The sequence below is a fragment of the Eretmochelys imbricata genome, chromosome 17, assembly GCF_965152235.1.
Source record: "Eretmochelys imbricata isolate rEreImb1 chromosome 17, rEreImb1.hap1, whole genome shotgun sequence".
Lineage (NCBI taxonomy): Eukaryota > Metazoa > Chordata > Testudines > Cheloniidae > Eretmochelys > Eretmochelys imbricata.
In genome coordinates, this window is record NC_135588.1 from 4,272,385 (window position 1) to 4,285,817 (window position 13,433).

Consider the following 13,433-nt stretch of genomic DNA (forward strand, 5'->3'; position numbering starts at 1 on the left):
CTTTGGCATTGAGGAAGCCAGGAAAAAATGTAAATACAAATACTGAGTTATTGGGCTTTTATTTGGGTTTCCCTGAATGCCTTTCTCCTAGTGTGGAGTCAGGTGGGTGAACCATTCCCACCTATACTAACTTGCTTGGGCATCCAGCACTATTTATCTTGAGATTTATTCATTTTTTGCATTGTGGCTGTTCAGAAATAATTCCCCATTGTGTGCACCATTCCCAAGCTTCATGTAAATTGCCTCCTTCAGTTCACTCTTCCTACGGAACGAGAAGCAGCGATGAATTTTATGAACAAATGGGGATTTTCTCTTACTAATTTTTATTTAGAGAGAGGTTTTGGATTGTTAGAAATACCCACTGATCCCCTCAAATCTCCTTTGGATTGGCAGTGATTATGGGAGATGCTGCTTTCCTTAAAAATCTGTCTGTCCATCTATCTAGGTTTACCAAGTTGCCCATCACCCTGGTATCTGAGAGCCTTTCGCAAGAAGCGAACACAAAAATCTCTCTCTTCCTGCCGAGTTGGGCAGGAACAATTTTAAAGTTATTGTAGGGAAATGTGTCCCTTTCTGGACTCAGGAAAGCAAAAACCCTGCTAGTCGCAACAGATGGGATAGCAGGTCTAACTTTTTTTTTCCTTTCAAAACAAAAAACAAAACAAAACAAGCACTGCTGCAAATGCTTCGCTTAGTTTATCTATGGGACACAGAACTTTGCTTCTGATAATCACAAATCCATAACTAATAGATGTTAAAAAAAACCCAGATTCTCTTGCCAGTCATCTTAGAATAAGAATATTATCAGATGTGGTAACAGAAAATTCTGTCACTGAGTTTTTGTAAAATGTTAGTCACGTGGGAAAAACCCCTTTTCTAGTGGGTAAAATCTAATTGATGAGTCCAATCTGTCCTATTCTTAATCTAAACTTTTATAAGACACTTATCACCATCGCCCCTGATTTCATGATTGTACCTTCAAAGGAATGCATCCGATAAAGTGAGCTGTAGCTCACAAAAGCTTATGCTCAGATAAATTGGTTAGTCTCTAAGGTGCCACAAGTACTCCTTTTCTTTTTGCGGACACAGACTAACACGGCTGCCACTCTGAAACCTGTTAATAAAGTCTGGCTTTATCACAGCCAAAGGAATTGACCCTTAAAAAAAGTTGTTCTGGGAACTAAAAGAGGATCTGATGGTATGTGTGTGAGGGATGTATAACACAGGGGTTAGCAGGTGTGAAATAAGTTTGCTTTTGAGTTTATATGCCGAAGACGCTGACCTGGATACCACGGGCCTGTATCTCTGCAGATAGGATATGACTGCCATAGGATTGTGATGGTGTCAAGTTGTGCTGGGCAAGGTGTTAAATTCTCTTTTCCTCCGTGTCCCCTCCCCCACAGTTGCTCTGTGAGCTTTGTGACACACTAGCTAGGGGAAGCTGTCAGTGAAGAACTGGGGAAGACCTGAGAACCAGGTGAAAATATGCTGTGTTTTAAGCAGGGCAATAAAAGCACCACTCCCAGCGGGAGAGAGGAAATCAAAGTTCTTGTGAATTGTCCGAGTTGAGCAGCCATGCAGTGGGTCAGTCCTGTGGGAGGGAGATTACTGCCCTTTGCAGACTGAAGGGCCTCCACACAGAGACAGGACACTGCTGGAGATGGACTGTCCTTGATGAGTTTGCTTTAATTCTCTCCCTCTTCTGCCATCCTTCATAGAGGGTCTCTTCAGTCTTAACCAGAAGTGCGGCTTTCTGGGGGGTTTTAGCTCCCAGGGGCCAGTTGTTGCTGGCTGAGGAATACCTGGAGCCTGCAGTCAGTGTGTTTTTGGGAAAACTTTATTAAGATGAAGTTACAATAAAATGTGAACATATTAAATCGCACATGACTTGTTACTGATTCAGGATCAGGTTAATAGTCAAAGAACCTGGGTAAGGATTCAGGCTGGGAAGCTCTCCTTCTCTGAGCACACTAAAAAGGGTGACCAAGGTTCCCTTTTTTTGGTGCTTCTCTTGTGTACACACCTTGTGTGAAAGCGTTTCTATTACACGGACAGTCCATATTTGACTATGCCACAATTCCATTGGAGGAGAAGTCTGTTTTCCAATAATGAGCAATACAAGGTCTTGCTGCTAACAATAACAAATAAATTAATTTGTCATTCTGCTTACAATGTAGCTGCCTCACTGGAGCATTACATGAACCGGTCAGGGGATGTCGAGGGGAAGCTGGATAAAATGAATCTGTTTAATAGTTTCCTCCCAAAACTGACTAATTCCTGGAAACAACCATCACAAGTGCAAGTGTGTTCCCCTCTCCCCGCAACCCATCCAATACAGCACCTCCCTAGTGGCAAAAATATGAAGAATCTTAACAGGCATCAAATACCATCTGTACAGTTACTTTTACACATATTCTTTATGAGCTACCCAAACTGAAGATGTCGATCCCCTTTCCTTTCCCACATAGAGACTAACTCATCCCGATCAATTTCTTTGTCCAAATCACTCTCCCATCTTTCATTCTGGGTTGTTTTCTCATCACCATCTTTTTTCAGTCAAAATTGTCTCTGTCTCAGAAACCTTTTGTTCCAGCTTGCTCCTTTGTCAACTCCTCAGACGATGTTACAGATCTAGCTAAGAGCCGTTCGGTATCCAGAGATCACAATAAAATGTTTGACGTGTAAGTATTGAAAATACGGTACCTTGTTATTGTTTATGTCGTTACCTGTCTCTCAGTATGATTTTGAATCTGGACCCAGGAGCAGATGTCTGGATTGAATAGTCTCAGCTCTTACCCACAATGAATAGTCACGTACGGGATATTTCTTAGGGATGAATTCCTGATTGCTAATGAAAGTAGCAAAGGGACAGGGCTCGGCAGCAGGAATATACCAAAGCTGTCACAGTGGTCTGGATGAATGGGCGTGACCTACATTTCTTTTTCACCCAACAATTACTATGACTAGCTATATTTGGGCTCTGGTGTTGTCAAACTGAATCACTGTGTATTTTAGACTTGTTAAAGGGACACTGTCAGATTGAAAATCCAGAAATCCCCTTGTGTGTTTACCTGAAAACAGTAACACTGAAACAATTTATTCTTTAAATTAGGCCCTGATTTTCTGGGTGTAGTCTTACACTTGCAGGTAATTCGGTTCATAGCACTTGGATATCTTGCTATCTGATCATGCCTGGAAATCAAGTGGAGGTCTAAATGCTATGAGCAGTGCACACACATTGTCTGCAGATGCAGAATTATGCCATTAAAATGAGGCCAACAGTCAAAATCAGGCCCTTAGATTTCCCTGGTCAGCAGAGCTAATGTGAGATCTTTACCTTTGTATAAAGGGAATCTCAGAGAGGAGATTAAGTAACTTGCCCAAGGTCACACAGGAATGTCTGTGGCAGAGCTGGGAATTGAATCCAGTAAGTGCCTTAACACAGGACGTGCGCCTGGGAGTCTCTCAGCAGTGTCACATGGATCTGGAGGAGGAGATCAAAGTGCAGAGCAAGTTGGGGTGGGATTGGAATTCTAAGGAGATAAAGGTCCCAGTCCTGTGAGATGTGTCACATCCTCTGTGTCTGTTGACGTCACTGGTCAGGGTATTCTCCTTCTCACAGCTTAAGGCTCAAAGTGAGTTTCCCAGTTCCTCGCTCGCTTTCTGACCTGACCCTCTGCAGCTATCTCAAATGCCATCAGGTGATGAATAAACCCTTCTGTGATTCAAATAATTTTCTTGGCATAACCTTGGGATTTGTAACTCATCCACCAAGCTAGGTTAATGTGCTGTTCTTCCTGCTAACCTAGGGTGTACAGCCTTAGTATGTATAAAGGAATTTAAAGCTGCGCTGTCTAGGGCTGGAATGAGGGGAATGTAATTGCTCGCTGGGGTTTGCAGGCAAATGTTGAACAGACAAATGTCCATGGATTTCATAGTGAAATGCTTAGAATGCAAAGATGTGTGAATAGCCTGCGGTTTTCCACACATGTGCATGCAGGTCCAGGAGTGCGGCAGTAACTTCACTTGCTTTCCGCTACTCTGAAAATGGTTCTGGGAAGTCTTTGGAACAAGACTCCTGGGCTGAAATGCACGAGACCCGGCTGAGAGCGTTTGACTCGTCTGAATTTGCCAATTCTAATTTACAGGAGGTTGCTGGGTGTGGGAGGAGCAAGACACTCAATAGCGAATAGATCGATGCAAGAGTGGTGAGAACCAGACACCAAAATGCTGGCTCCTTGACTCTTAGCAGCCCCGATATTAAATTGTCTCTGTCCTTCCCTGTTTCTCTCTCTTGGGAGACAAAGAAGAAACATTTTTCCAGATGAGAGTGCCAGTGTTGGGTTATTTGTGAAGCCTTTTGAATTTCCAGAACCTAACGTTTCAGCTCCCGTCCACTCTGTCTTAGACAGGTCGAGATGGGCACCTGAAGCAGCCATGCGTTGCTCAGAGAAATCACTGAGCCTGCAGGTCTCCTCCTCCTCTGTCACTAGACAGGTTTGTACAGTGGCTGTTCCTTCCTCAGGCTTCCCAAGTGGAGAGACCTCCCCCCACCCTCTTTTCATTGAGTCCCAGCTGCTGGTGGTTCCTGTTGTTTTGGTAGCTGGCCTCTTCTCATTCCTGAATGGCTCCATTGCTCAAACCTTGCACTCTCATTTGAACAATAATCTCTTCCCCTGGCTGTCCGCTCAGCTCTCCCAGCTGTCCAGGGAAATGGAGCGGCAGGGCACAATCTGCAGCAGCATTTTCTCCAGCTTCTTGGAAGCTTATTAGCTGCTTTCCAACCCAGCAAATGGAGCTCGAACTGTAGGGGTCCCTCGTGTGTTTGAATGGGATCTTCTGGCCACTTCAGCCATGCCTTGGGCTTCCTCATGCAAAAAGATACCTGCCTTGATCTGCAAGCCAACTACAAGGAGTCGTTCGTGGAACCTGTCTGGTCTGTGTAAGTTTCAGTGGTACCAAGACTGTGGGTCACATCCTCAGCTGATGTAGATTGCCATAGTTCTACTGCAGTCAATGGACCTAGGCTGATTTATCCCAGCTCCGGTAGCCTTGGTACCACTGAAACTTACGCAGACTGAACAGTCATCTGGTTCATTGGGCAGCCATAAAAATCAAGGCAGTGAACGCTACAGGTCCTGTTGCTTCAAGGATCCGAGCATTAACATTCAAATGTGGAGCCAAAACTCAGGGCTCTTCTGGGACTGGGGGAGGTTAGGCCAAATGACGGCTATGGCCATGTCTACACTACAAAGTTTTACCAACACAAGTTACGTCGATCTAAAGCTGCCATGGTTAGTACATCGCTTGTGTGCGTACATACTTGGCTCCTTGCATCAGCACTGCACATGCTCACCAGGAGCGCTTGCGTCAATGCACAGTGCAGTGCACTATGGGTAGGTGTCCCAGTGTGCAGCCTGCCTCCAGCCAGCACACTCTCTTTTGGGAAGTCTTGGCAAATCATGGTGGAGCAGAAACCAGTTGTACAGGGGTGACTAGGCGCAAAGGGTCAACTTCCCAGGGGGCAACTATCTCCATCCCATAATATCCTCTATATCCCAGAATTTTTGTGCCTTATTAAAAAATCCCATGAACCCGCACAGCCTTCCTCGCTGTCTGTCATCTTTAACAGAAGCATGGAGCCTGCCCTGCTCTTCCCTATTGTCATAAGCATTGCAAGAATAGCACACACGATCCTCCGGTATTTGCAGCGCCGTAAGAGGAACTGAATCAGCGGGGAGCATGACGACTTCTTGGCGGACAGATTGCTGGGGACATGGCAAGAACCAGTTCAAAGGTGTTGGTGGCGTTCCTGGAGCAGCTGCAGGTGGTGGAATGCAGCTTTTGGGCCTGAGAAACGTTATGATGTGGTGGGATCACATCCTAATGCAGACTTGGTATGATGAGCAGTGGCTGCAGAACTTTGGGATGCACAAAGCAACGTTCCTGGATCTGTGTGCTGAGCTCTTCCTAGCCCTCCAACACAGGGACACCAGAATGAGAACTGCGCTGACAGAGGAGAAGCAGGTGGTGATTACGCTGTGACAACATGCAACGCCAGATTGCTACCGGTCAGTGGGAAATCATTTTGGGGTTGGAAAATCCGCTGTGGGAGCTGTTATCACGCAAGGGTGCAGGGACAGTGACCAACTCCTGCTACGCAGGACGGTGCCTCTCTGGGGTGCGCAGGACAGAGCGGATGGCTTTGCAGCAGTGGGGTTCTTGAACTGCAGTGGAGCAACAGTCAGCACGTGTCCCTCTTCTGGCACCAGACCATTTTGCCAGAGTGCATCAACAGAAAGAGGCCTGTGAATCGGGTTCCTCAGAGGTATCCATGGTGGTCTGCAGGGCGGGGGGGGGTCTCCGCCAAATATGGAATAAGCTCTTTATAAAAGGCAGGTCTGCAGCTCAGCACCAGATTGACTATTCACTACCCAGGCCTTCAGATATGCCTGATGCAGTTCCTTGGCTTTTACGCGGTACTGCTGCTGATGCCTGTCGTACCCTTCTCCTGCATGCCCCATGCAATGTTCTAGGAGACGTCCACATTTCTACAGCTGGGCCATAGCTGTGCTTGCTCAGCCTCTTCTCCCCTCTGGCCCAGGAGATCCAGTATCTCCGCTCTGCTCCAAGCCGGGGCGTATAGCCAGCAGGGTCAGCCGAGCAGTTTCATACAACAATGGAGAGCTGCTGGATGTGCTCGCCAAGCTGGACGATCATGGTTCTGGTATCTGTGGTCCCTGAGCCATGGAGTTCACAACTCTGTGCACAACAGTCAGTGTTGGGCATGGTGGGACAGCTGCTGGAGGACTGTTAAGGTTGACATAAATAATGCACTGTCTACACTCCCGCTGCATTGACCTCAGTACATCTACCAGGGCTCAATGCCACTGGGGGAAGCGGTGTTACTATGTCGGCGTAATGGGGCGCTTACAGTGGTGGGAGACAAATTTAAGTGTAGACACGTGCACATCTAGGTCGACACAAGGCAGCTTACATCAACCTGACTTCGTAGTGTTGACCAGGCCTATGTCTATGCTTTAAGTGGTACAGCAGCATAGCTGCAGTGCTGTAGGCTTCAGTGTAGACACTCAGGACAGTGATGAGAGGGGTTTTTTGCTGTAGTTAATCTACCCCCCCAAGAGGCAGTGGCTAGATTGACAGAAGAATTCTTTGTCAACCTAGTACTGTCTCCACCATGTAGTTAGATTGGCTTAACTATGTCTCTCTGGGGTGTGGAGTTTTCATACCCCTGAGAGATAGTTTAGCCAGTAACTTAATCAAGGTAGCAAGTAACTGAGGAACGTGCCTGTTTTCTATTTAAAGGCATTTGAGGAACTCAGGGCTGTTATGTTTAACAGGGCGCTTCCCTGCTAGCAGAAATGAATAGTTGTAGTTAAAGATTGGTGGTCGTGATCAGGTTTTGGGGTTTTTTTTAAGCTGTTGGTGTTGAAATGTGCTGAATTCACAGACCTGAAGACTGAAGTTCTCAGACAGATCAGGTGCAACATGGGCAGTGCTGAGTGAAACAAGCTTCTCCATAATGGCCAGGGCTCTTCAGTCTCTGGGGCGTCTCTGTTAGTATTTGGGGGCTAGTTGGGAGGGTGAATCTTATGAAGTGCTGGAGTGAGACCTTGGAACTCAGATCACTGAACAACAGTCAGGTAGTAACAACTTCCAGTCACTACCGCTCTGGGCTGGATTTGAATTGGCGATTTGCACCAAATCTCTATTATGACTCATTTTACTTCACTTTGTTTTACACTGGGGTGAATTTGGCCCTTGGAGGTCAAAGGCTCTGTATTGTACTGCCAATCCTCCCAGCCAGCCAGCCTTCTGTTTTTTCAATTAAGATGCATTTTTTGATCATTTGTCCTAGATCATTAAGACTGAACTAAATCCAGCCCTTCGTAAAAAGATAGAAGTCCATTGAATGTCCTGAAGTTGCACCGGCTTCCACCAGGGCTGAAACTGGTCTAAATCCAACCTCTGTTTGAATTTCTGACAATGAGCCTGTTTGCAAATATCACTCGCAGATAGGGATTCCAGTCCTATACCAAAACATAGCCTTGTGCCGATAAACACTCGGAGTCGATATACCATGTGTATGCAGACACTTTAAAATGCCCCACTGAATAAAACATTTGGCTAGACTTTGTAGAAGGGCAAAGCCCAGTTGGACTTGAGTGAGCAGTTCAGCACAGCAGGGGGCACAGCGCTCTTTGCCGTGGGGACTAGAAGCAGAACTTGCCTTTATTTTTATAGGACTTTTGTAGGAATGAAATATGTGCTCGTAACCTCCAGGAAGACTGTTCTTTAACACATCTGCTTCAGCCAGGCAGGATGAATTAAAATATCTATAAAGCTGCATCCACAGCAACTTAAGTGCACTAATCCTTGGGAGAAAAAAAATCTGTTAACAATTGTCAGGAGGTTTTTTCACTTTATTTCCAAGTGCTTGTTTTAATAGACTTCCCACCAGCCTTTCCCTGTAAGACTGGCCTTTCCCAAGTATACAGTTGTGTGGACAATCATACACCTTTACCTTGGCACCAGAACCTTCCCTCCCTCATCCCCCAAACTACCGTCATGATTAGCAGGATCCCATATTGGTTCCAGAACGTTGGGACATTCTTGATGCAGCTCTGTTGGCTTCCAGGAAATGTCTGTGATCAAGGATGAATCTGGCTGGGTTTGTGTGGCTATATACATTTATCGGACCCTCCCACTTTCCCTGATGTAGGGAAGTGTGTGTATTCTCCCCACTCCCCAAGGTAAGAATTGCTCAAAGGAGTAACGTGATATCAATCCTGTAGGAGGAGGAACAGCCAATCAAAGTTCTGCTTCTGCACTGTTGGAGTTCAATAAGGCATTTTGCCATTGATTTCAGTGAAGAGCAGGACTGGGTCCCAGGTTTCCTGCCACAGAGATCTGCAGGCCAGCACCAGTGTGTTAGGGGATCTCCCTTCCCTCCTGTTTTTGCAGCCATGCTATTCTGTTGCAAGCTGATGCCTTTTTCATCCTGAGGTGACTTTCAAAGAGCAAAGCATACTGCCAATGACTATACTTCTCTTAGCTTGGGATACTACTGCTTCAGCAAAATACCACCTGTTCAGCTTGAGTTTGGTCTTTGAGACTTTGGAAACTGACACTGGGGGGGCGGGAGTGAGGAGGAAAGTATAATTTTGATCTTGGGCCAAGGTCATCAAGTGTCAAGAGACTGGTCTCAGCCTTACATCGGAGAAGGCTGGAAAGCAGCAGGGAGCATTTCAGGACTGCATTACGCCTCCTTACATTTCAGTGAGGTTGATCAGGCTGCATGGAACGTAGAGACCCAGTGAAGTAAGTTTCAGGTTTCATTGTGAAAGTTTCACCCAGTTTGGGTGTGGAACTAAAAAGGGCTGTGAAATGAGCCCAGCGCTGCGTAAATTACTCAGGACAGAGCCGTGGGAAGGGAAGCTGGGCCCCTGCAAGATTGATAATAACACTCTCCTGATAGTGTTTGTGGCTGTGGCCAAGAAGGAACTCTTCCCACCCAAGGGGGAATCTGTGTTTCCTTTCACTGCAGTCACACCCAGCTCGTAAATCACAGTCTGCCAAAACAATGCCTGAGAGCAGGGAAAGCAGAGAGTTGCACAGCCTGTTTCTGTAACACAGTGACAGTTCTCAGCCTTCACTCTGGGAATTCTTACCATCATTCTGTCGGCAGCCTCTTCATGAGACCTGTGGTTCCGCCCCCTCCCCCAATAAAACACTTTCCCATCAGGCTCAGAAAGGGGCTGCGGCCACATGTTGGAAAGGATATCATCTCACTCCCCCATGCTTGCAGCACTGGGACTCAATCCTGCAAAGTGCTGAGCACCTGCCATTGCCATTAGCTTCAGTGGGAGTTGAGGGCATTCAGCGCCTGGTGAGACTGGTCCTTAGCAAGTGATAGGCACTTTCACTACCTCCAGAACCAGAGTCCCCAACAGTGAAATCAGTCTCCATACAAGTGATGCCTCCAGGATGAACTTTCAGCTCCCTCTGCTCCGAGGACCTAAAAGCAAAAGTGACTATAAACCGACACGATGCAGACTATGCAGAGCAGCCTAGTGCCACGGCCTGAGCAGAGCCAGCAGCATAAATGATGCAAGTTACATTGGTTTTAACAGATTCCTTCAGTGTGTGGCAGTAATGCAGGAAAAGAAGAATTCGGGGAGGGGAGGGAGATGTTCTTTTAACCTTTTTAGCTATTGATTACCAAAGGTAGGCAGCTGGTGCCTAGAACCACTGCTTATAGGACCCAGTCCTCTCTCAGTTGCTGTGTGCTCCCTTGTCTGCTTGCTGAATCCACCATTCCTCTCCTAGACTGTGAGCTCTTTGGGGCAGAGGCTATCTTTTCCTTCTGTGTGGGCAGTGTGGGGCCTTTGGTGCTATGTGGGGCAAATAACCACGAATGCTGCTATGCAGGGTTTAAGTCTGCACAACAAGCAACTGTTGGAGGGAACCATGCGCAGCTGGAATTTAATGTGCAAGCCCATCAGGAGAGTATTTCGAATGGCCTAGTGGTCAGCTGTGGAATAATAAAATGTGAAATGATTGCCTGTGAAATGTATTTGTAATCCATGAAATAGTGAAAAGCTCTGGCTTCTCGCGCCTGTGAACTGCCCCTTCGATTCCAGGAGCTACCTAGATGTGCCATGTTGGGGTGGGGAATTGTGGGAGAGCGTTATGCTGGCCCTACATGAAGGAAGCCTTGCTCTGTAACAGCTGGGAAGCAGGTGGTGGCCTCAGACTGACTGTTGCCCTTTGCCTGTTCACTCTGCCTCACTGGAGCTGGGAGAGTGGCAGCGGGGAGACAATGGCCTGATGGGGAGAAAAAAGAGTTAGGAAGAAGAGTCAGGGGATGGCTCTAAATAAATAGTTTCCCCTTTAAAAGCCTTGTCATGTACCTTCGTGCCCCACCTGTGCTGCTGCCATGTTTGGCACGGTGCTTTTGTCCCTGGTTCTCTTTCATTCTGGCCTCTGCTGGTGGGTCTCCTCTGCTACTGCGTGTCCTCGTTAGCGAAGCTTTAGAGTGCACATCGCTGTTCCCTCTGCTGCGTTCCAGCTCCCCAGAGGCAAGGCCAGTGACAGAGGGCCCAAGCTAAGAAAGCGTCTGACATGGCATTAATACGTACAAACAGTGCGCTCAGGCTTTATGAGCTGAAGTCCTTGCAGGACTGCTCTGCTTCACTGCAGGGGGCAGGAAGTGCGTTCTCTCCCTGCTCAGTGGGGATCCATAGTAAAAATCCTTATTAAGCTCATATATTTCCTGCTATGCAGCTGCTTCTCAGACATCAGGCCTTTTGTCACATTGTAAACGTCAGCAGCGTACATTACTGGGGCAAAGGCTGAAATTGCAAGAACGCAAGAGCATCTAAACCCAGTCGCGTGTGTGTTAGTTTGGAACGCAGCCGTAGTCTGTTACCACAACTGAACAGATTATCTTCAACCATCTTAAGGACTGTGACTTTCTGAGGCCTTGCAATGCCACTTATCCCAGAGCCTAGTTTGATAGCCGTTAATGGCCACTGAATTGTAAGGCTTTATAATGGAAACAATTGCACCCACCTTCCTCCATAGATATAGTGTAGGGCTGCTGTGCACAGCATGATCCTGTTGTGAGGTAACTCCCTTCTCTTCATGTGTCAGTATGTTCATGTCTGCATCTGTAATTTTCACTCCCTGCATCTGAAGAAGTAGGGGTTTTACCCACGAAAGCTTATGCTCAAATAAATCTGTTAGTTTTTAAGGTGCCACCGGACTCCTTGTTGTTTTTGTGGATACAGACTAACACAGATACCCCCTGATACTTGACAGCATGATCATAACCCATTGAAGTCAATGGAAAGACTCCTGTGGATTTCTTTGGGCTGAGGATCAGGCCCTTAGCTGCCATAATCCACCCCAGAGGTGGTTGTATTTGAGTGGCAGCTCAACGGTTCCTGTACATAACGTATGTAGCACCGTTCACCCAAGGATCTGAAAGCACTTTACAAAGTGTAAAGAAGCCTGGCAGGAAAGATCCCTGTGTGGGATTTTTATCTGTCTTGCTGAGCAGTGACCAGATCCACCAAAGCTGTAATGACATGTGCCCAAATTCATGCGGTGAATCAGTGGCAGAGCTGAGGACAGAACCCTGCCTCCTAGCTTTCCTGCTTTGAGCGCTAGACTACACTCCCCTCGCAAGGTCAGAAATAGAACCCAGGAGTCCTGACCCCCAGGCTCTAGCCTGCACTCCCTCACTTTGAGAGCAAAAGGTGCTGTAGAAACATGAGATATTGTTTGTTTAACCACCAGAATGACAGACATTAATACAAACTCTTGTCTCATAGCTCCCCAGCCCCCTTCCCTCCTCCCCATTTGGTTATTGCTGTGCCTGAGCCATCCCTTTGTTCTTCCTCTGCTGCAGGTATCCCCACACTCATCGTCCTGGACGCCAAGGGAGATGTGATCACTCGGCAGGGGCGGGTGGAAGTGCTGAATGACACTGAATGCCGAGAGTTCCCCTGGCATCCCAAGCCTGTGCTGGAGCTGACCGACTCCAACGCCGTCCAGCTGAATGAGGGCCCGTGCCTCGTTCTTTTCGTAGGTATGGAGCACTGTTGATTTCTTTCTTTTTTTTAATTCCTTCACTTATTATTTGGGTTTCATCAGTTGCGGGGGGTGTCTCTTTGGAGGAGATATCACTGGGATGCTGTTCACCAACCCATTGATGTTCTCCTTGGCAATGGAGCTAGCAAGGTACTAGATATATAATTATAACACACACCTCCCATTGGTACTAGATATATAATTATAACACACACACACACACACCCATACTTTTCCACAGTATGCATCCGATGAAGTGAGCTGTAGCTCACAAAAGCTTATGCTCAAATAAATTGGTCAGTCTCTGAGGTGCCACAAGTACTCCTTTTCTTTTTGTGTTTGTGTGTGTGTGTGTGTGTGAGAGAGAGCTGTACATGTGGGATGGGGTGTGCTGTGATGTATTTTGTACAAACAAACTCCAGCCCCCAGGGTATTATTTGTATCTTAACTTTATTACCTGCATGACGAAGCATGTAGAGGGTGCTCTTGGGTCACAGTATCCCAAAACAACTCCTATGGGTAATGACCAATGCATTTTGGTTTGATCTACCTCCGCTCAAAGCATTCAGACCACAAACCCGCTGGAACAATCAGGGTGGGGTGGAGTCACTGATCATAGCAAAAGCGACCAATTCTCTCCTCCTCTGGGGTAGAAATAAGAATGGCCACACTGGGTCAGACCAATGGTCCATCTAGCTCAGTATCCCATCTCTAACAGCAGCTGGTACCAGAGCTCCAGGGCGAATGTAAGGAACAGGACATTTTTGGAGAGATCCGCTCTGTCTTCCCCTTCCAGCTACTGGCACTCAGGTTTA

General features: G+C 46.9%; 1 protein-coding gene across 1 annotated transcript in view; it reads left to right on the top strand.

The window, feature by feature from the left end:
• Positions 1–13,433, top strand: part of NXN (nucleoredoxin) — a 101,163-nt gene that overhangs the window by 72,483 nt on the left and 15,247 nt on the right. The window contains exon 6 of the mRNA XM_077836708.1: positions 12,437–12,616. Within this exon, the coding sequence (XP_077692834.1) occupies positions 12,437–12,616 (180 nt within the window). The remainder of the gene's footprint in view (positions 1–12,436; positions 12,617–13,433) is intronic.